General features: G+C 38.4%; 1 protein-coding gene across 5 annotated transcripts in view; it reads left to right on the forward strand.

Annotated features, from left to right (window-relative positions):
- lmf1 (lipase maturation factor 1) overlaps nucleotides 1–24,398 on the forward strand; it is a 99,688-nt gene that overhangs the window by 65,040 nt on the left and 10,250 nt on the right. For 4 of the 5 annotated variants that reach the window (XM_069180721.1, XM_069180724.1, XM_069180722.1 and 1 more), the window contains 2 exons: nucleotides 20,254–20,421; nucleotides 22,797–22,980. In XM_069180721.1, the coding sequence (XP_069036822.1) occupies nucleotides 20,254–20,421; nucleotides 22,797–22,980 (352 nt within the window). The remainder of the gene's footprint in view (nucleotides 1–20,253; nucleotides 20,422–22,796; nucleotides 22,981–24,398) is intronic. The other variant, XM_069180725.1, reaches the window with a different exon arrangement.

Below are 24,398 nucleotides of genomic sequence, written 5' to 3' on the forward strand. Positions count from 1 at the left end.
GCCTGCTAATTTGAGCTAATTGTTTTCAGGTGTTTTTCAGTATCTGATCTTGTAGCAGCCATCTTGGCTCTGAGCCCAGTCTCCGTTGTGTAGAGCCAAGATGGCCCACTGCCATGGTACCTGAAGAGGGTTAGATTATTAGATAGTCCAGATTCTCTGCCACAGAGTTGCACACCCTTCCCTTTTATGGCACCAGCCAGTCCTGGCTTTATATTCTCTTCACCAGCTCTATGGCATAAAATATAATGGTGTAGCTGCTAAGCCAAGAGCCGTCAAGTAGCTCATGTGTTGGGTTTCTTAGAGCCAGAACGATCAGGTGACTGGAATGATTCGTAATAAGCAAAAGCACTCATCACAAGAGTAATTATGGTTGCCACAGCCCACTAACATATCTGTAACAAATTAACCCTTTTCCCCTAGTTTACGATGAAGATAATAACACAACCTTTTTCATTTTACAATTCTTCAGCTATATGTCTGCAAGGTTTGGTTTCCTGTTTTTCCAAAGGAATGAAAAAGTTCAAGACTTCTGAGAGTCTGTGCTTACACTGCAGCACCTTGTGGTTTGTATTACTTTTAAGCAGGGGCTGCTGCTACCACCTCAGTAAAACACTGATGTATTTTTTAAGAGCTGGAAAAACAGCATTTCCATTCTGACCTTCCACCTTCCATTAACAAATAAAACCTTTTGAGCTTGGCGAGCAGCTCCGTCTCATCACGGTAATGCAATAATGGCTACTTCCTCAATCAGCACGCAGAACAAATTGTAATCATTAGCACTTACTGAGAGGCTCACAGAACATACTGGCATTTTAACTAGTAATTAGGGTGGCTTTAAGGGGGTTCTAAAATTTAATTGCGCAATATTCCTGAAGAGGGGGGAGGAGAGAATGGAAAAGCTGCATACGTTTACTCAGGTCTGGTCCCAATCAAGCAGCAATGTCCACAGGGTAAACTATGAAGTAAGAGAACTCTGACAGAAGCAGCCCATGCCAAAATAATGGCAAAGCTTGCATCACCATGTGCTTGGATTGGCCACATGCTTTGTCTGACTTGCATCTTTTAAGCTCAGGCAAGGCTGTCCTCCAAAGATAAGCAATCTATGGCGAGGCACACACTGGAGAGCCCAGTTGTGCTTCTGGTGTGTTGCTGCCCCTTTGAGCGTCTTGCCTCGCTTTCTTCTGCAATGCACACGTGACCCAGGTGCTCTTAAGTAGAATTTCACCCCTGCTAGCTCTGCGGCCGCCAGTGACCCCAGCTGCGGTGCGCCTGGTTACGGACACATCCGCGGCCAAGCGCACATCTGCTCTGCGGCGCCCCGGGATTCTGCTTTCCAGTGCGTCTGGTGCTCGTTGGAAGTGTTCAGCAGGGCACGGTTCTGTGTGGTTTTTATAGCTCCGCCGTCCCGTTCCTGCACCTGCCTTCCAGGTTTTTGTTTCAGTTTTAAAGCCAGTATTTTTTATGATGTAGCAACGTTTCATGTAAAAATGCGTCACAAGTGAATGGTTCGGTAAATCGCCCCCTCCTTCAAACAGGCAGAGGTCCTTACTACTTGGAAATTGATGATCGCATTGCACTGTCCATAGCTTTCTAAATTCTGCTCTGGGTTTAAATGCAGTTGCTCTCAGTGGGACTCCTTATTTGAAGGTGTTTGTCTTTGCTTGAGGTCTCACACCCTTCAGGCAGCTCTACCACAGTCTCCCAAGCAGTCTCTATGATTAAATCAGTCTTGACACAATGTGGTGATCTAAACTGCAAAACTGTTTATGGGGAGAGACTGCTTATATTAACTGTTTAACAGTGTTTTATGACTGTTAATGTAAGGAAATTAATATCTAATTTTATTTCCCATACTTTACTGTCAAGTCCTTAATGATATCTGAACTAAAGGTTGCTTCACTTACATTGCAGTTGTAAAGGACTTTGTGTTTATCTGACAATATATGAATATATTAATATATCTTAATATATATAAATATGGCTAATCTTCTGAGGTAGATACTGATCCATTTGAACAATTGTTTTGCTGCACAATAGAATATGCACTTTGTATATAGAATTATGATTACTAGCAAGTTGCAAAGTCTCTTACATGCTTGGCTTTGATGAATCCTGCTTTTTCATCCCTTTTACCCGCCTGGACCACATATATTAACAGTATATTCGTGCACTGGACCCGTAAGAATTAGATCAGTCTTGTTAAGCAGTAAATGCAGACTAACACTCGACTAATGAATAGTTGTTCGTTGCGTTTTGAAACGAAAACAGTTTAATCAGTCGATCTGATTCCTTCCGAGTTGGCGTGTGGGGAAGAATATAACCTATCTTATGGGTCTTTTGCCTGATTTGGCCAAAGAAATGACAAGAATTTATTTCGTTCCCGTCATAAGGTTCTGGTTGCAAGCTGACAGTCCGTAATTCATTGGTCATGGGGAGAATTTGCGTGGCTCTGTCTTTTGTGAGGGAGAAGAGTCCCTTTGTTCTGCGATGTCTTGGGGGGGCTGTTTTGCAGCATTGCACATGAAGTTCCTCAAGGCAGAACCCCCCCACCTCCAATTGCCCCTGTGTGGTTTGCAAGAGGTCAAGAGTGCCCGTTCTCAGGGTAACATCATCGCACTGATTCCTTTTGTGTGTTTTCAACTTTATTTCCATTTTTTGGGGGCCGTATTTTGCTTCTGTTCATCAACACCTAGAATTTGTTAAGGAAGACGTCCGTGTGGCTCCGAGATGAACGGCAAGCAAAGGACTGAGCTTTTCTTTTTTCACGTGAGAAAAAAAGAACAGTTTTCCTCTCGTCTCATGCAGTGAGGCTTTGTCCTTAGACACAGGTTTATAATTAGCCAGGTATTGATGTGCTGATGTCTTCCTTGTTCTAAGATCATTACACTGTAATGACTCTATGGACAGCGGAGTCCTGAGAGCAAAAAGACATTTTAATGAGGTGGTTCCAGTTCACTGAAGAGCTAAGTCTTAACAAAAGTTTATTTATTTTTAAGTGTGCAAAATTTCACATTCGACTAAAAAGCATCTTAATATTAAAATCCACAGGGCTTCGTTTCATTTAAGAATATAAGAGCAAGAGGAGACACCCAACCCATCTAGCCTGTTTGGCAGTTGGTTGTTTAGCCGAGAAACTCATTCAGATATTTCTTAAAATAAACCAGGGTACCAGGGTATCGGCTTGAGAAATGGACTGTTCTCAGTCTTAAATGTACCTCAGCATAGTTTCCATTTGTGCTCTCTGGTTCATTTTTCACTGCTCATTTTGAAAAAAAAATCCACAATCCTGAGGATTTTGAATACTTGTATCAGGTCTCACTGTAATCTTCTCAGGGCATGACTGAAAAGGTTCAGTTCCTTGTATATTCCATGGTATTCCAAAAGAAAGTTTTAAAAAGACCTCTGATGGCATTCCTCGGAAGAAGAAGAACGATATTTTATGAACCTTATCTGTAAAGAATGCCGTGCAAATAAAACAAAATGGTGATACAATCACATAGTGACTGATACTTGGAGTTTCTCCAGAGACCTACAGTACTCCACATTTATCCTTCAGTTTGTATTCAAGGAACAATACCAAGGAAAAAGATATGATGAACACGTCTAAAATACAGACAGACTCTGGGGGACTTTAAAAAATGACACATGTTTCAGTTACCTTAAATGCAACCTCAGTTCTAGCACAGATACAAATAATAAACTGTATTTGCATTCTTCCCAAAAAGTACAGTCTCCCCGGAGCCCTGTTAAAGGGCAGCTGGTGGTTATGGAAATGAAATATTGCTTAGGCTATAGTGTGTCATATTTTGTTGGTTTATCTTGTCTGTGACATGTGATCATTTGAACTGCATGCAAACACTGTGTACTAAAGGTACTTTTTTAAATTGGCTTTAAAATTGAAAAGCACACTCCTCTATGCATTTTGCAGTGTGCCAAAGGAAAATATCACACTAAGTAGTATGTAAAGGAAAAAATGTCTTGCCAATATGGCAGCGGTCCATTGCTGGCAGAAAGTCAGAATATGAAGCAATGACCAGGCCCATTTCTAAAACAAATCCATTCTTAAGAGAGAAATAAAGTTAAAAAATAGTCATTTTTAAGTATTGTTTGGACATTTGTTTTAATGCAAGCTTATTAAAATATCTCTGTTTTAAAGTAATGTTTTGTCAGTTATTTGTTAATATCATCCCTTATTTGACATTTGTACACTATTTTTTTCCTTCGGTTTATTTTTGTTTACTTATGCAATATCAAATTGCTGATTTACAAATAATATAATAATAATAAACTTTATTTTATATAGCGCCTTTAAAGGTGGCTTCTGAAAGCGCTTTACAGGATCGTATTTAATCTGAGGGTGCACAGTTGAGAGATTGCTGATGACTAATGATTGAATCGTTTTCGTGTTTTCATGTCAAGTTAAACTCATTTGGGCTGCTCCTGTTCAATATGTTGGATTGATGTTAGGATCTGCATGTAATGTGCAGCGTGTTTGTTTTTTCAGTGGAGATGTAAGCCAGTACAGTAATAAGAAATGTCTGTTATCATTTTTCTAGATTTGCATGAGTAGTTAGACTTATTTGCATATGGCTTTTGGCAGAGCAAGCAATCCATCTGTAACACTGTCCAGCCTCCAGCTGTGGACATGAGAGCAGGATACGTTGTAGCAGTTATAAAGGGACTGAGGTAAGGGAGATTTTCCATCAAGTACTATTAAGCATTGTCACTGATGCAAGAATCCAAAAAGATTATGGAATTAAGATGCAACAGCAAGACGTTTGCTAAGGAAGAGAGGGAAACTAGAACTTAAACCAGGAGGAAGGTGTTAGAGAGTTAAGATGGTGGTAGGAATTTAAGTCAGTAAATATCACAAAAGCTTTTGCAAAAGCATGATGATTAAAATTGCATGATGGGTGTGTTTTAAACAGAAAGAGCAGAGGTCACGTGCATGGGGGATATATCTTAATGGAGGAGCTCGCTCGTGCGACTGCTGTTCACTCACGGGTTCAAGAACCTCACCAAGGTATTTCTTGAAGGTTCTTAGTGACTTAGGGAACAATTGTGGGACAGTTAAGATTGGTGAAAATGCAGCTCAAGCTGTCTGCTGAGCAACACGATTTGGTACGCAGTGTCACTTATGTAGACTGCTGCACACCTGTTTCATCGAGGTCTGTTATTAGTGAGCTCAAGGTTTGGGTGCTAATGAATATGTATTGGTTGAAGTCCCTGCCTAAAGATGCAAAGTGAATGATACGCATTGAGGTTAAGAAACCTCCATCCGTTTTTAAAATGAAGATTACAGTGGTTATAGGACATGATATTGAAAGAAATTCTTTAGTTGGTTTTCTGATGTTACAGGCTCCATCACGAACATGTCTGAAGTCATCTGGTATTAGGAATGGGTAGATAGAGGATTTTTTTTTCCCCCCACACAGAGTACTTTAAAGATGTGAACGGCTGGGTATGTTAAGTAATTAATTGCCAGATCCTGTCTTGTAGGATCCTGTCAGATCCTGCAAAAGCATGTGACTTTAATCATTGAGTCTAAGGATCAGCCAGACTGCCATTCGAGAGGAGTGGTGCTTCACAACTGGGCTCCAGCTGGGCGATAAATACACATTTATGTCATCATACTGTACTTCACGAAGACAGTTTCAGATACAGATTTGCATGTCTGAAAAAAAAACAGGAAGATTGTGTCTGTTAAGTTGCTTTGATTTTTTCAAATGAATTCAGTTTGGCCAGGAAACATTTTTAATTAATAGCTAGATAACTTGATTGTATTGTTTCAGTCTCCTTTGTCCGACTAAATTATTTGCTTAAAAACCTAATCATTTAACTTGAGAGCACCATTAAAAAATGTCAAACTGAAATGCAACATTTATAATGGTGCTGTTTTTGTCTGGCAATTTCCTAATGAGCCAAGTTCCCACTACTTCTTTAACTGTGAATTTCAAATAGATAATCCTGGCTTTGGTCCTAGAAACATCAACATACTGTGGCCATCTTATGACTTTCAGTTAGTGTTTTCAAAGAGCACACATCCTTACAATGATTTAAAAAATCTATTTGATAACTGCTAAAAAGGTACCTGAAAGCAAACATTGGAAATGTTAAAACATCAGGAACACTGTATAAGCATTTCACAGTGGTGGAGATACTCATGTTTTTGTAAACATTTTTCACCCTAATGTTCAGCACTAAATAATGTTCACATTAATAAGCAAGCCTCTGACTATTGCTGACAGAAGCCTTTGCAACTATGTTTGAAAGAGTTTAGTATTATTATTATTTTTGGTTTAATTTTGCACAAAATTTGAGTTTTTTTTTCAATTTTTCAGAATGTTTCAATTTTGCTCTCTTGAAATTTGTTAGGTTTTCTTCATCATCAAGTAAGCATGAACATACACTTCATCGCACAGGAATCCTTAGTAATTATGTTGTATATTTTGTGCACAAGCTGAATAACTATTCAACTGATTCATGAACTATAAAAATTAACTCTGTGTTAATTTTATGAAGTAGCTCTTAACCACAACACCTTATTAAATGCGTTTAAAAGCAGGTATTTATACACTTATATAAAGTGCATAGCAGTTGAATGTATTATAACTTTAGTTTAACAGAGCTTCACCAAGGTTTAATCTGATGCATTTCATAATCCTTTTTCCTTTTCTGGGTTTTCTAAAGATTCTACAGTATGAATCTTGTCATCAAAGATGAGATCAGCAGAAATCTCTCTATTTCTGTACCAACATAAGGATGGCTAAATTAATATCGCATGTTGAGATATGGAGTGGGATAATACAGGTCTCTGACCCGGTCCTTGTCATATTGAAAATACATATACATAAATATAATGTCAGATTTATATTCAGAGAGTCTAATTAGCATAATTAAATGTTTCCCCCCACTCTCTAATTTCTGTGTTCTGCTCTTGGATAATAAAAGTACAGAGGTCTTTGTTTGCTGTGGGTGTTAAAGTACATTTAAATGCATTAATCAAGGGTCTCAAAGCTTGATTTAAAAAAAAAAGTTTTTTCGCAAGGGATTGGATTTGAGGCTACTTCATAAAGCTTCTGGTCCACAGTTTGGTTTTGAGTTTGTAAATCTAGTTCTTTTCAAGCTTTAAAAGTGTTAAAAGCTGTGGATCAGAAGCTTCTCATAGCTCTTTCTAGCAGTAAACCAACTATTGAAACTGATGAAGTTAACAAGCTCACATGAGCGCTCAAGTAAGGAAAAAAAAGTAATTTTTCTCATTAAATTGTTAACTGTGATTCGGTTTGAATGTTACTTCTTGCAAAATTAGGGCTGATTATTTTAGAATCATTCGGTATCCTGCCAAAACATTTTTTTTAGGAACAAAATGTGTTGCAAGCTAAGAAGGTTTGGTAAGTACTGTACTTGCAAATCAGGTGTTGAGCTGGGGCGGAACGTACAGTATGTATTTTAGTTACATGTTTAATGATGGATCCTATATTCCTTAATTTATGAGTGCTGTTCTTTGTTTCTCACCATGCACGTGTCTTGCTCTGCAAGAGATTCTGGATTGTTGTGGTCACTCAGACAGACACTCCACTTCCTGCTGGGGGGTCAAATTCTGTCTGGGGGGGGGTCATGGCTCAATCCTCCAGGAAGGCCTGAAATATTAGATGTCGGACCTCTCGTTCTGAAACACCCAGCAGTAAAATTAGTTTATTTTAAATTCACTCCACTGTCCCAGAGGGAGGGTCATTCTTTTGTTCGATGCTTCAGATCGAACTGTTCCTAATTGACACATGTTTTATAAAGGATATGGGGACCCAACATCATCCTGAGCGGAGCGTTGTTTTTAAATTTAAAAACTAACAAGAAAAAAGTTCACGTTCAGAATGTCAACAGTGTAATGTACTCACTCATAACACACCCAGCTAGGAACTCAAGTAAGTCAACCACAACGATGTTATGCCATCATCTTAAATCAAGGAATGTTATAATAAGAGTTAAGGACTGTCAGTGGGGTTTGTCAGATAAAGTAGCTTAGTGGCATAGTTCAGGTGAAGGGACCCCTCAGTCAAATCGTTACCCATCCTTGTTGGAAATAACAGGTGTTTCTGAACTTGTGAGTATTTCTGATATCATCTTAGTTGCAGAATATCCATAGAGAATAACACTGGGGAAAAAAGCAATGGAGACATTTGAATTACTGTACCACAAGTCTGTGGTACAGATTTAAATACATGACCAGGAAACCTATTTCAGTTTTGGAAATGCTGGAGAGCTTTATCTGTAGAAATCAGAGTGCCAAACCAATAGTATAGCCATTAGAATAAAGTGCAAAGTGAATAATCATTTCAGACGGGACAGAGGTGTGATAAATGTGTCAATTTGAGCACTTGACATATATGGGTTTTAAGGTTTTTATTTTTTGTCTCCATGTATGTCTCCCTTGATTGATTGATTTTAAAGTCCACCTTGTCAATACCAATCAAGTTCAAATGAGTTCTTTAGTTTAGTTAAGAGGGAAATCAGCCTTTTGTGGTTTTGAGGAACTGTGTGTGTGTTTGGAGTGAGACCTGGTTAGTAAATAGAAAACAGTACAGGTCAGAAGTGATCTGTACAGTCACAGGGATCTGTATTAGGACCACTGTTCTTCCTTTCAATTAATGATCTAGATCAGGGGTTTCCAACCTTAGTCCAGCAGAGCCTGAATCCAGTTATTCTTATAGGTCTTCCTAAATCGCCATGTACTAAAAATTAGAAACACACTTTAAGCAAATGATTAATTGTTCCAGATGATCATTATATTACTTCATCCAACACACCACCTGTTTTTAATCAATTGTTTGTTTCAGGCCTCTACAAATTGATGATTTAAAGACAGTTGATAAAATATGCCAGAAAATGTTTGGAGACCCCTGATCTATATTATACATTATACGTATAGTTAACTAGTCAGATTTTCAGACAATACCAAAATAAGAAGATGAACAAGCACTATTAATCCATGTGGAATTATACTTTCCCTATTTACTTTCAGATAGAGTAAGGTAGAGTAAAAGTTTTAAAAAGGGAAATAGGCCCTTTAGGGTAGTGTCTGACTGGTGGATTATTAGCAATATAGACACAGGGACACTATAAATCATCCTTTCTTTCATTTTAGTCTGTTTCTTTTTCTGTCATGTTTCATACAACATGAAAACATACTTGAAAACAATGAAAATGTGCCCCAGATACAATAAACGTTTCAAACTGAATTTTTGTGCTTTTCAGAGAGACTGTTTTCTTTTTTATTATTTCAGTTACCCTAATTGTGATTATTTTGATCATTAAAGTTGTCTTTAGAAACCACATTCGTGTATCTAACGTAAGTGCTCTGGGGTTAAATGGCTGAGTTCGGAAAACAGAACAAAAATCTCATCACATCAGATTCAAATAGAATCATTGCTTGGGAGAGGAAATTTAACCTTGTTTAATGTGTGCCATAAACAAAAAAAAATTGCATTCCTAATATATAACTAAAATGATTTTTTCTCCTAGAATACCTCAAAATAATTAAATGAACTGCAAAATGGAAACACTAGAACATCTTAGTCTCCGTTTATTTACTATGGTATTGTTGGGCTTCAGTGTGTTTACTTTGCAAAGCCATTGGTTTGACTTCACATTGCTGGCAGTCAGTTTGCTGCCATACATACAAAAAATCTTTTGCCCTCTCTAAAGCATTTGGTTCAGAAATGCCCGGCAGCTAAGCAACTGTTCCGTTACTGACAAATATAGCTCTAAAGATGGTTCAATGGCCTTCCTTTGTAATGCTATTAAAATCCTCGAGTAGCATTCAAATTCGGCTTCAGGGCTGGCCTGTGTCAGTATGAAAAACAGCATGTGTGCTGGTATGCTCCAGTGGTTTCAAGTGCCTCCAGGAGCATCAGTCAGCTCAGGTGTGGATTATAGCACCAGTCTTGCTGGTTCTCCCTAAAATATGAAACCTGTGTTCGTGAAACATGGTTTGTCATCCGATGTCCTTTGCACGACCCATTTAAACTTGTCCTAGATTGTCTGCTGTTAGAAGGGTGCTGGTGGTTCTTGTTACAGGTGATAAGGGTGTTATGAGCATTTGCAGAAGGAACTAGTGCAAGTGACTCCATTATATAGCTTCCTGAAAGGCATTAAATACATAGTAAGTTATCATTTTTGATATTTCTATTTATAATTAAAACAATATTGAATATAGCCATTATTATTCAGTCTAATTTCCGGAAGACTAATGTGTTTTGAATATAAGCGCTTCCATTAGCTGATCTGGGTACCAGGGAAGCTATTAAAACTGTTACCCATGTGTTGAGTGTAATCACAACGGTAATGTGGATTGAGCCTGTATTTAATAAAGTATCCCCAAGTACTAGGTGTGGAAAGCCATTTGGTTTTGTGCCAGACCGCAGTACTCAATAAGCACTTTGTTCCTCGTGTCCCAGAGCCAGTACCTATGTATGTTTTGGGGGGAAAAAAGGCAGTGTGCCATTGCGGCTGTCGTTATAATGTTGATTTAATAAAACTGGATCCCCCACGTGTGACTTCTGGTGGTGTTGATGTGGAATTTTTCTTCTGGAAGCATAGAACTTGACTCTTATAGATCCCACCCCTCCCCCAGGGATTGAGTCCAACCGATCTGGAACCAGTTGATCCTGTGCCAGCGCCTTCTGGATCCCAGCTGAAGTAGGAAGCTAAAAAGCCCACGGGTCGTACCTTGCCGAGGCGTTAAAAAATAAACCGCCTGCAATTTGAAATAAACTCTTTGCAGAGTGCGACCAAAAGAAGCCGTACCAGCATAGTAAGGAAATAATACCGTTTAACTGTAATTCTTACTCAAAGATCACATGCTGTAATGCTTGAAAGTAAGCCCTCCCTTGCTTTCTCATTGCAAAATATCCAATAAAATTGCACTCTTAGCATGTTAATTGTATTGATTATACACAAACCCATACACCTATCCATTTTCTGTCCACTTATATGGGTGACTGTCACATTATATAGAATACCCTTTAAAGAAAATACCTATCCTTTGAACAGCCCGGTACATTAGCTTGAAGGCTCATTGGGATTTTTGATTGATTGATCAGTTTTCCTTGAGTGTTAAAGCTATAGATTCCTATACATATTTGCCTAATCAATCAGTCATTCATCTGCAGTTCCCTGTGTACCCTGCTAGACCGTGGAAAGGTGGTCTTTACAGTGTGATTCCCTTTGCTTTTCTGCTCAGTCACACTTGCAGAATGTTTCTGCAGTCGGTCATTAGTTGTGGCTTTTCTCTGCACCATTCTGTCCTTTTTTTCCTTTTCTGCATCCTGCTGTATCTGTTCTTTACAGGAATGCAGCAGACACAGTCATGTGGTCTTTAATTCTCTGTTGCTCAGGGTGAAGTTACACAAGACTCTAACTGGAATATAACTGGATGTCTTGTGTTTGTGGTCATGTTGTGGTATTTGTATGGACCTGATCACACAATTACAGGTAATTTCATATGAAATGTATAAAGCGCTGCAATAATTAAATACAGGAGTTATTGTAAAGTGCTAAATTTAACACATTTTTAAAAAGTCTTGACACGGATTCTGAGTGATTAAACTAGTAAAGGCTTTTTTTATGTTGAAAGTATTTTGTTGAGAGACTAAGATGTGTCTTGCTCAAATCCTGTATGTTTACTATTCACAAATCTCAGTATGGGGGTTTCTTCCTGTTGCTTCACTGATAACAGTTAATGAACTGCACAGTGTTTAGTTTTATGGGAATAAACGTTTGGTTTCCCTCGGTTAAATTTGACTACTGCAGAAGAATGAAAGTTTCACCAATTGTAATGGTGGTGTGAAGACAAATCTTCACATTTATCAAACATCAGGGTTTGCATATTATTATAATAATAATAATAATAATAAGGCACTTTTCTGGACAGTCTTTTCAAAGGACAGCTAATGGGGACTCTCCTCCACCTCTACCAATGTGTAGCCCCGACCTGGATGATGTGACAGCAGCCAAAGTGCACCAGTACTCTCCCCACACAGCTGTCAGTGAGGAGTAGAACACAACATGTCAGTCTGTTACTGTATGTCAGAAACCCTATAGCCAAACAGTAGCTCAAGTACTGAAAACACAGCTTCAGCAGTGCTGAGTAATCGGGAGCTGTTTGGAGGCTAGATTTCTGTTATCTTCAGTCCTCACCCCTGTGACGTCTGGAATTGTGTTTTAATCTCTTGAGATCTGCCTATAGCAGCCATAACACTGCAACCATTCAGATAAAATGCAAAATAGGCCCACAGAGTTTGAGTTTCTTTGTTCTAGAGTTAAAAGATTTTTTAGGCCTGTAGAAAGTAGAAACTGTTTTTAAAAAGATTTTTTTTGCATTCCTCACCTAGATTTGTGGCGCCAGATATGATGTTGGTAGTTTCAGGAGACTAGGTCCCACCTATACTAAAAAACTACAATCCATGATACATCAAACTACTCTGGACATTTCTAATTGCTTCCAAATAAAGTCCTTGTAAAATGCCTTTGCTCATTTTAATATTTATTGGGGTTTTCTCCTATCGGATGAACTCTTGATTAGAAATAGATAATTGTTTCAGAAAATATTAATAGTAAAATAACAGTTGTCTTTATTTTGTGCAGTATAGACAGATTTTATTATAAAAACTGCAAATAATGGAGTCATTCTTAAATAATTATTTTATTATAATTTCATCCTACCTAAACCACCTAAAGTGTTTATAATTATTACTGAAAGAGAATAAAAATGGGAAAAAAACATAATTGAGAACAAGTAATTCATGCCAACATAATTCACATGCACTATATGATCTGAAAGATTAATATCTTCATTTTTACGAAAGTTTCAAGATGATTAATTGAAAACATCGAACGGTGCAGTTTTGAGTTTGCAAAGCAATGCCAAAAACGGTGCAGAAGGCTGTTTGAGGAGAATGAAAGGAAAACTGAAATGTTCCCGTTTAACTGTAAAATGGAGTTAAATTTAATTATGATAAATGCCATGATCCTAAATATGTAAGAAACTGTATTTTATACTCCACGTTACAAAGTGCTGCATGTAGAAAACAAAACAGAAATGCATAGTAAAATATAATAAACTAAAATGAAATGATGTCTTAGAGAATGTCATTTTAAACATGTGCATTTACCTTTTGCATTATTTAAAAGCACCCAAGGTGGCGAGTTTCAGAGGTTAGGAGTATATGATCATGCCTTCTTTGTAATCTTGTAGCGGGAAGAGCAGAGAAAAGCTGGATCTAACTTTACATTTAGGAAGGGAAACTTGGAGTTTTTCAAAAGACCCTGGAGTTGTTCAGAGAAGGCTCAGTACACAGCCACTTGACTTCAAATCAACAGCAGACTTGATTTGTCCACAATGCTATCCTCAGCTGGGCCCAAACAACATTCAGCCTCAAAACCAGCTAAACGTTTTTAATTAATCCAGCCTTGCGCCCTTCTTGTCCTTTTGAATTAGACTATACTTTGAGATTAGCCTTAACTGGAATGAGTGGCTTTCTGGATAGATGTACAATTTGTATAATTCTTCTGAATTATCTAAGAAAATAAATTCCTTTTAGCCAAACCAAAAATGAAATCTAATCTGTCCCATGTACTGTAAAGTAGGGGTGTAGCAGAGGGATTTCTGCATGTGTCTTCCAGGTGAATGTCATTATGCACAAATACACAATGCTCTGACTTCATCCTTTTATCATGAATACAATAAACATAAATTTTATTTGCGGTCACATGAATTACAATCCAAAGATACTTTGTTCATGATTTATAGGCAAATAAACAGAGTATTTGCTCAACATGTTTACGGATGTTCAATATTAACACAAAAGCAATGGGAGTGAATGTTCTATATGTAGCAAACTATATAATATAATCCAAATTTTATACAGTATCTTTTATGGTAAATCATATCATTCATTCCATGTAGCGATGAATTCTAAATGAACAATCGTGTCAATTGTATCATCAAATCTTATGCATATTATGTTTTTAGTTTTTGCTGAATTGTAGCTGGAACGTTTCATTTCATGATCAATATCCTGTACATCACAATGTGGCCTTAAATTCAAAAGCACAGCACAGTGAGAGACTGTTCAATTTGGGGGAAAAAAGTACACTCAGCATTTTTTGCAACGACTTTGTGGCATGAAGTAACTGAGAGACTTTCTGCTTTACCTGTCAATATTTTTATTTTGTTTCAGTCCAGCTTAGTGTGTGAGTTTTATATAGAAGAGCACATTGACGACAAGTTGCAGCAAAAAAAGTATAGTTCCAGACTCCCTGTATCCCTGAGCAGATATTAATATTAGTATTTTTTTTATTTGTCATGTAGAGTCCCTGTATTTGTTACCGTAAACTGCATAAAAATGACCAAATCTGCCTGAGCTCTAAGAATCAAGCAATTGTCTTTTAATATAAGACCTTTAATTAGTTTTAGGGCTGAAGTATGAAATTATATGTAGGTGGGCTGATAGATTTCTACCTATTTGTCTTCAATCACTGCAACACAACCACTAGAACTTTTGATGTCTGTGGTTTTTGGAATATCACAGCAGGTGTACAGTAGCTTTCAGCACTATTTCAACCCCAATATCTCTTTCTGTTTTCACTTATACGGTAAATAGACGTTCTGTTCATTGATTTCTTTTAGGACAATGACTTCTAACTGTTTTCTACACTTAAACTATACTTTTGAACAAGAGAGAAGCATTTGACAGATGACATAGTAAGGAGTTAAAAATGAAATGGCAAAAATTGCTTTTCTGCAACAGAAATACATAGTGTACATCTGAAGTTTATTTGACCTCTCTAGGGAGTGTGGCGCGGCACAGTGTCTCTAGTAAATTGCCAGCATTTGATGGTTAACCTGGCATTGTGTCAAAAACACAACACATTGGGTATGGCTCTCTTTGAGAACTTTGTAGTGTTTTATACAGGCTAAACAGTTTTAGTGACATACTGTAACGAGACCTCTAAAAACAGAATAAATAAACTGGTAGATATATATATTATTTTTCAGTCTCATGTCTGTTGAGGAGTTGATAAACAATGCACCAGTCAGCAGTAAGTTTAAGGAATGCTAATATTCATGAGATTTGGTCAGCAAAAATGTCTTTATATGAGAAGTTGTGTGTGCTTGCTATATGACCAATTGATTTATTGACAGCTGTATGACACACAATCGTCAGTGCCCTGTGAACTCAGTGATAATGTGCTGAACTATTACTTACTAGTTTATTACTTGAATTGACTAGTGGGGGCTTTCCAAACCTGAACCCTAGGGCCTTAGAGCCTTAGGTTCTTAATAAACTGACCTCTTAATTAGCACAAATAGATCAATTTCATTCTTTTCTGAAAAGCATGAGATTTTGGCCTCACGAGGGGCTCAGCCATTAAAGACCCGTGCTCTGAGCGCAGGTAGAGCTGAATGGTCTCCCTTCATTTGTAACAATGCTTCTGTTCTTGTGTAAAGTCTGGACATCATCAGGTTTAAGCCTTCAGCTGTAACTGGGATTCTCCAAACGGCGACTAACTTGTAAACATAGCCTGCGCGGAAGCCAGCCCAAAAGAGCAAAACAGGAGAGAAGTGTTGAATGTTTGTGAGCTTATAGTGACATCAGTAGCAGATGCTTTGTTACTCCAGGCAAGTCGATATTTAGGCAACATTGTATAGTTTGTCCGATTGAACAAGTGTATACATGCTCTCATTTCCCCTTGTTGTGCTGGTTTCAGAGCTGGTTTGGTTTTTTTTTTTAGTTTCTGGGGTTCGTCAGCTGCTTTTTAGGCAAATCCAAACTGAGAGGGTATAAAATAAAGAAAATCTGGTGTTTCCCAATTCAAATATAACATCTGCATGCAGATGTACTGTAGATCTAGAAAGTAAGTCTGAGTCGTAACTGAAAAAGGGCTTCCGTCTTGATCCTATAGGTTTGGAAGTGAAATATTGTAGTCATGCCATCATAGGAGAAGGAAATGGCACTGCCTGTCTTTGAGGCCTTGTGAGCTGAAAGGAGAGGAGCCTAAGGCACCGTATTGCAGTCTCTTTATTTGGATGTTCTATGCGAAGTTAACTAATGCTGACAGCCCTGTTTTGCAACCATGGACACTACCCCACACTACTCAAACCATGTGCAATTGCAGACTTTGGTATTTTTCCCCATGACTGTAATTACGCAGTCAAAATATGAAAGTCACTGGTGGGAAGGTAATTGCACAGGCAGCTTTATGAGAAAATGTCAGGAGACAAGTTGTAACTGATTAAAAAAAACCTACTGACATCTCCTTTAAGAACAATGGTACATGGTTATTATTTTGGAGAAAAGCCTCATTTCTAGAAGTCTTAGCAATCCTGCCTGTATTTCTTGAATAGCTCAGACTATCAACTTTTAAGCCATGGTTGTGGCAAATTTCCAATCATAATGTTCAGGTCGCCATAATTTGTTTAAGGTAATGCTTTCTTGAGCTATTGGGATTTTTACAAGATCTTTTAGAATGTATCATATAATTAATATCATAATTCTTTATGTTCTCTTCTCGTTTTTTATTTAAAAAATGTGCAACTCATTCGTTTTGATGGGAGATTATGAGGGAATGAGTGAGCGCTGGAGTTTGTCACATTAAACAGGCAACCTTCCCTGGGTTTTGCTGGAATCAGTATGAAACAGGAAAACCAAGAAGAAGCAATCTGATCATCCAGATGTTACAAACCTTTGATGATCCCTTGGTGAAGCACCAATCATCTGGCAGAGTAATTGCAAAAGACATTGCAGTGGGGACTGCTGCTAGCAGAAAAGGAGGAGGAGGATTCCCTGGAGCTATGAGCAGTGCAACAGATCATTGCGTTGTCCAGAGAGTAAAGAAATATGGCAGTGTAAGGTCAAAAACTGGCTGATGTCTAGACTCATTACAGTCAGACACAAACTTCATGCCAGGTCTATTATGGGATGTTCACCAGTGAAAAGCAAAACACCCTCCACAAGCCAGATCAAAGCCTCTGCAGAAACAATCACTCTGCCTTTATGTCCTGAGAGAGTAGAGATGTTATTAATTGTCTGATCTGGCACTTTTGAGCAAAGCGGCTTAGATTTGTACCTGTCTTTAGAGCTGGGCATTTTACATTGATAGTTTCAGTGAAATGAAAGCGACGCATTAGAGTAAAATAGTATCACCCCATGCAGGATTTAAACCCACAGCCTTTCTTAGTATGAGTCCATTCCTCTTAACTGCTCCTCCACTCAGCAGTGAAAGACACTGAAACATGAGAAACGTGATGGTGGACACATTATGGACTGCTAACTGCTATGCTCTCCTTTTCTTTGTGAGATTCTTTCATGATTACGTCAATTGGAAGTGGTTGCAAAGAGTCAGGAAAAAGAATACTGGATAATCGATTAAGAACGTGGATACTAAGGCATAGTGATCATTATTTCAATAATGTTGTGTGACCATGGGCAACCATATAGCTTGAAGATCAGAAACGCAGGGATTACTGTACAGGATTATGGCCTGTGATTTTGATTGCTCATTATGTCAGGGATGTGCAGTGGATGCTGATGTATACAGCCCAATTCACTCTAACAACTACACCCTGTGCACCTGTAATATTGGCCATGCACCCTTCAATACACATTCACAGTACTTTTATGGCCTACGAACAGCAATGCATCAGTTGAAGAGTCATTGCATCTCAACAGTGTTAAAGTGGCACAAAGGAGACTTTGTTCAAGTGAGAATGGAGTAAAAGGTTGTGATACATTTTCTGATTAAACTCTTAGGGGCCAAGAAAAGGGACTATAACAGTCTAGGATTGCTGTGATGAGTATTTTAATACAGGCGGAGTGGTTCAGGTCGGTCTGCTTGGGATCCTCAACAGTAACCTGATCCTGTATCGAGCGACGCTTGCATTTCTCCACATTCCTGGAGGGAAACATTTGAGACAGATTGCACCTTGCTGACCTCGGAAGTACTTAGCCTGTGACCTGTCCCAGGCGGAAACGCGTTCGGCTGTGGTTGTTTGACCTTTTGGTACTTTTCTTCCTGTCCCAGTGTTACAGGAAGGAAGGATGCGGTTTACTGTCCTCAGGCGCCGTAGTTCATCCCAAATAAAGAAACAGCTTTATTAATTCCAGGCCGTCTTGTGAGACATAAGAAAACATTGTGGATGTTGGCAACCACAATATCATTGCTTGCCATGGATTTAGGGACAATCTTGTTTCTTTTGCGTTAGTTGTTTCGTTACAAGTAATGCAAAGTGATGTTGAGTCATGTACAGTTTAGATGTCTTTCTGAGTTTTTTTAAATGTACAGAGAGAAGATTCTTAAAGCAGCTTCTATCTTATTTGTTTCTTTTCTTTCCAAGGTTGAATGGAGGATGAACAGGTACTGCAGTCGGTAACTAATCTGAAGCATGTGAACGTTTTTAATCATGAATCTAGGAAGATAAAAATAGATGTGTAGAAATTGCTGGAAACAAATTTATGTGCGTCTGTTGCAACATATACATAGGGCATCTCAAGCTGTGGATTTCAGATTATTTTACAATATTGCACCACATTTGTTAAAACTATTGAGTGTAATATTTTCCAGTTTTAAAAGCTGTCATTTGCCTATGGATTAAAAGCATTTGTGATGAAGATTTTGAGTGATATGATTTATTCATCATTTTATTCTTTATTAGGCCAGGTTAGTCTGAATTTGTGCCCTTTGTTTCATGCAGAACACTTTGCCAAGACAATAGGCCATTTTAAAATTATGCTAATGCAAATTGTTAGTTCATATGTCAAAGTAAAGGCTAAAAATGATTTTGTGTGACAAAGACTTAAAATTATAAAATAGCCCACTCATCCTGAGCGTTTATACAGAACAATTATTTTTACAAATTTAGCAGGGAGCACTTGTATTTAAATGCATGTAAGAGAGCAGTTTTAGAGTTAAAGGGGATGTCATTGCCTTTATACAGAGGAGTGCCATGATTGTCAATAACAAAAGAGAGACAATTGTCCGAAATGGGAAGTGTTTATCCCCTATACCAAAGGTTAACTTTTCTATGGCTAAAACCTGTCTTATCTGGTTAAAGAATGCCTATTATGTGAATAGCTCTTACCAGGATGTTCTCTTTATTTCTATATTGTCATTGAAAGAAACTGATGCAGTTATAAATGGAAAAACAGCCGAAATGTTCACTAGAACTTCATATCAACAAATAAGTGTGGGGAATTATAACAACATGTGGAGCCCTGCCTTAATAAAATAAGCACCCCTGGTTCTCTAATAATCAATGGCCTGGTGTAAAAAAACACCAGGTCAGAAATAAGAGATGCTTGTGTTGGCTTTGTTTGTCCAGTGAGGCTCTGAGGCTCTGCCAGTAGGAAAGATTCATTTTGGATTCAGGTGAAAATAGTTCAGTCTGTACTGTTGACGTTGGATTACTTTTATTTTAACTACGGTTTTGTGTTCCTGAAAAGTCTTAATTTTTGTTTCTGATTAAGGGTTATTGCTAATGTTAAAATTATGCTCCAGAGGTGACAATGTTGTTGCACACAGATCACCATATTGGTAGAAGCTGACAGCGCAATAATGGTCATTAAGAATCTTTGACCTGAAAATATGTGTATGTCAAGTGAGAGCGGTGTTTTTCAGTTACAATTGGATGTATTAAGCATTTTATCTGATTAGGTATAAAGAACTCTTTTTTACAGAATACTGTTTCAACAGCTGTTAGTGTATCCTCCTTTGTGTTTATTTTGGGGGTTATCTACAGGCTTCCCAAAAACTGCCAGCATATGGTGTAAACTGCAGTATGTTGTTTGCCCTGCTGAGAGGGTCATTGGCTGTCATCTGCCCTCCGTTGATGATGTGTACAATTCCAGAACAAAGAAGCAGGCAGGAAAGATTGCTGATGACCCCTCCCTCCCAGGTTACCACCTGTTTCATAAACTTCCCTCAGGAAGATGCTACTGGTCTATTAAAACCAGGACCACCTGGTATTTGAACAGCTTCTTTCTTATGGCTGTCTTTATGCTTCGCCAGACATCCTAGTGAAACGTGCACGTCTGAATGATGTCTACTGTCTTGTTTGCATATGGTCCACGTGGAAGGTTTGTGCAGCACCAAGTACACCAGAGTAAATCCCTTGTGCATGAAGTGCACTTGGTGAATCAAAGTAATTCTGTTTCTAATCTTTCCACGGATTTGTTCATTCCTTTCCTGCTAATCCAGACCCAGCCGGTGCCCAGTCCCATCTCTTACTATGTGCACCGATCCCCCTGGTGGTTCCATCACTTTGAAACCTTGGTCAATCACTTCATCGAGCTCATCGTCCCCTTCTTCATTTTTCTGGGACGTCGCATGTGCATCATTCATGGTGTTCTGCAGATTCTCTTCCAGGTATGTTCTGTCCGTGTGAAGCGCTTCATGCAGTTAACTTACTGTAGTCACATCGCTTGTCCTTTATCCTAGCTGGTCCCGACTAGGGACCTGGGTGACCCCTGTATCTGCCATTTTGGTTGTTGATTGAAGTCCCAGCTGACTTCTTAATTGCAGGACAATTGATTTACATTTTCTATTCCAGGCATATTTTCAAGTTAAAAGTTCTTACTGTGGGAGAATTTGATACGTTATCATCCTGCCTTGTGTCTGTTCATCGGAAATCAGTCATCTGTTAAGGAGCCTTTTAGTCAGAAATCGGAGCAAACTCTTAATTAACAATTGAATGCTGAAGTTGTTAGAACAATACGTCAAACCAAGTATTGCTTGCCTTGCAGAAACTAGTATACAAAAGTCTTAACTAACAGCAGATCAGTTGAAGGCACCAATTAATTGGTGATTAACAGTTCAGCTGGTATAAAGATCCAGGGTCCAGTAAGACTGGGATTGTTAAAAACTGATTTTTATCACCAGAGAAAGCAATGGCACAGAAGCAGTAGCCTGTCTGTATGGGAATTTATGCTCAGATGCTCAGAGTAGACGGGAAAACTTGATAATACATTAATAATTCACTCACAAGTTGTGTTAAAGCTTGCTGAGAACAGAAATGTTGTCAAATTCTTGTGATCGTTAAGTAACGTCATCAACAGTCGGAATTAGGGGTGATTAACGGGGTTCCTGAAACGCTGCTGGCTCCTCTTGCTTGTACTACATCCAACTCTTCACACACTTAAGTGGTTTATTTCATTCTTTCTTCGCCGTTACACTGAAAAACTCAAATGCTGCAATCCAAGCCCACAGAAAAATATTTGCATAGCTAACTGCATTGACTCAAGATGATCTTTTAAAATCTTTGTAAGCTGATGATTTAAAAAAATATGAAATACCAAAAGTCTGGTTCGGGCAGTATTTACAGTAAATTAATTGGATCAATTTGGGGTTATAAATTGGAGTAAAGCCTGGCATTCTGATCGCGCTTCAAATGCAAAGCTGTCACCCTCAAACCAAGTCACAGCTGAGGCTCCTGGAATCTATTGCCCTCCAGTTTTCTTCAAATAAACACATTTCTATTGATGCGCTTCACTGTGGCCTGTTTGTGTCTGTGTCTACACACAAATACAGATGTAGATTGCGAATCCATTCAGAACAGCAGCTACGCTATCACAGATATATGTTGTACTGCACTGGGTAAATAAACATAGTCGCGAATCAAGAGATGCTATTCTTAGTTTATTTTTAATTTGTTACGGTTTTATTAATTTGCACATGAATATACTATATACTGTATGTGCATACTGTATATATAAATATGGCAGGTTTTGCTTAATCAAGAGTATTTTCTGTTGCCTTGAGGAAGTATGGAAAGGGTACATCCTTCGTACAGTATGAAAATGCTTCTCTGCACCTGTGGTTTCCAATGAAGCTGCTTATTGTGCCGTACGTCTTCAAAGATGCCATCCCTGGATATCAAACCATTCTGAGAGCTTAGGAGGTTCGTATGTAGAAGCATAGGCTATTGCAGGGGTGATAACAGCAGTCTAAGGCATGGAGCTTAGTGGAGTATGCCATCTGTGATAAAATAGCTGCAATTCTTAATTCATTTTAGCGCCTAGAAATGTTAGTTGCATAACCTGCACTGGATTAATGAGCAGGATTCAAATTTAATTATATTAATGTTACCATGGGTAGAGGACACTGCTCATTGAATTTGATTGTACTCAGTCATTCTCAGGCAGTCACGTGGTTCTGAATGCTTTTCAGACAGGCACAGATTAATTTTGCCAAGCTGTGCATTAAGAGAGCCCGCCTCGTTGAAATTAATATTTAAAAAGAGACCTTAGTATAAATAGCTCTGTTAATATATTTTTCTTAATGTGAAGGTTTAAGTAATTCAATCCAGTCTACCTGGACTTTAGGAAAATAATGGTGAAAATAAACAGCACAGATTATGACACCAAGCCTTTTCCCAGTGTGACATTTGGAATATGATATCAATCTGGCATTTATTAAGGTGGTTACGATCTGGTGCTCTGTAGTTATACTACCATCTTGTGGTTCTAAGTACACATTGTACAGTTCATGTAAGCTGTTAAGTTGTGTTTCAGTCATCTATCCTGCCTGTACATTTTCATTTTTTCCCTTTCAAAGCATTATCCTGTTTACAATTGGAAATTAAAATTGCTTTTGTTTTGCTAGAATGCATGTTTTGTAGATAACTTTTGCTAGTTCAGTCCTATCACTGTGCACACATGTCATTTAAAACACTACAGGAGTTCTGCACTTTTTTAGTCGTCTTATGGTCTCTTGTGACCTGTGTATTCACTGTCTTCCTCAAGGTGGCGCTTATCCTGAGTGGGAACCTTAGCTTCCTGAACTGGCTGACCATTGTCCCCAGCATCGCCTGTTTTGATGACGCAAGCTTGGGCTTCTTCTTCAGTTCCAGAGGAGGCAGAGCTAAGGAGCTGGTGACCACGATTCAGGCACAAGATGCATCTGGGCAGAAGCCAGTCCCGACTTTAGGTATTACAGCTGAAATCCTTGCTGTGCAAAGTGCTGTTCTGGATTTTATCGGATTGGGGAAGCTCCCAATTTGTAACTTAATTGAAGGTAACGTGCAAAATGGTCCTGGGTGCCTGAAAATTGAGTTTTGCCAGTAGGCAGCTGTAGGCCCAGTGATCTGAGCAGGCTAAGCATAGCTCAGGTGAAGATTGAGCTTAGTGATTCTTGACCTCTCCTATGCCAACAGTCCATGTTGCATAGCCTGCACATTTGGACGGGGGGGTAATTTTAATTTTAGTGGAGGGTGTCTGTCCTCCGTCTGACATGAGACCCCTGAGCAGTCCTGACTCACTACACAAAAGGATTTGAAAGGAGTGAATCAAGCTTCCAGAACTGATTCTTCGAACTCTTATGAAGGTGTGTGGGAGTTATTAAAAACCTTTCACTTACATTAGTTCATTTACTAGGTGCCGTCCTATCCCTTTGTAGGTTTTATGAGTGTTTAAAAAATAACTTGGATGTAGATGGATACTCTTTGAGTGTTCCTCTGGAGGGTAATTATTACTTGTTACACAATTATTACTTGTAGGCAGTAAAGTCTTGTACTGTTGTTTTGCTTTACAAATGTAGAACATCAATCTAGAACACGCCTTTAGCCTGGGGACCTTCAGTCAGGCATAGTTTTTATTGTTTTCTTTAGCCTCATTCTGCATGACAGGATAGGATTAATAATTTCTTTACTCGTACAAGTTAACACGTATTCCAGATCAGAGTGATCTGTGAAAACTGAGGGTCTCTAGGACCCGAACTGCAATTGAAACCATTGAAAACGATTGCAAAGAACTTATGAGGGGCTAACTGTCTAGTAGTAGCTGTATCCAGAGTTCTCATAATATTCTCTCGCAATGCTGGCCACATCTCTTCATTACACCTTGTTACAAAAAGAGCCAAGAGGGATAATTAGAGCTCAAGAAATCAATATTTTCCCCCATAATTAAGCCAGCAGACACACATCTGGAAGACTTCACCCAGTCCTAGTTTTGGCAGCCAAGGAGCAAAGGAGCTTCCATTGTTACAGAGTGAGGGCTTTTAGGCTGGTGCAAATTAATCACTTGTTATTAATGCATTCAGGGCCAAAGCCCCTAAAAATTAAATGGGTGCTTAGCATTGAAAAATGTAGTAAAACAGGAGCCCAGTTTTATTTTGCATTCAGTAATTGGTCTCTGAGGACCAACTAACACTTTCAGTTTTATGTGAAGGATCTTTATATTAACTGGGCATGAAAATTGTGCAGGACTGTTTTTTACGGTACTCAAACATTGGGTCTTACCGGCAATTAAAGACAAAGAGGATTTTTTTTTTCACACAAAATATATATTTATATACATGAGTCTTAGTTTGATTGTGTAGTCTGGAACTGCAGATGGCTTTGCGCTAAC

Source organism: Lepisosteus oculatus, chromosome 19 (genome assembly GCF_040954835.1).
Source record: "Lepisosteus oculatus isolate fLepOcu1 chromosome 19, fLepOcu1.hap2, whole genome shotgun sequence".
NCBI lineage: Eukaryota > Metazoa > Chordata > Actinopteri > Semionotiformes > Lepisosteidae > Lepisosteus > Lepisosteus oculatus.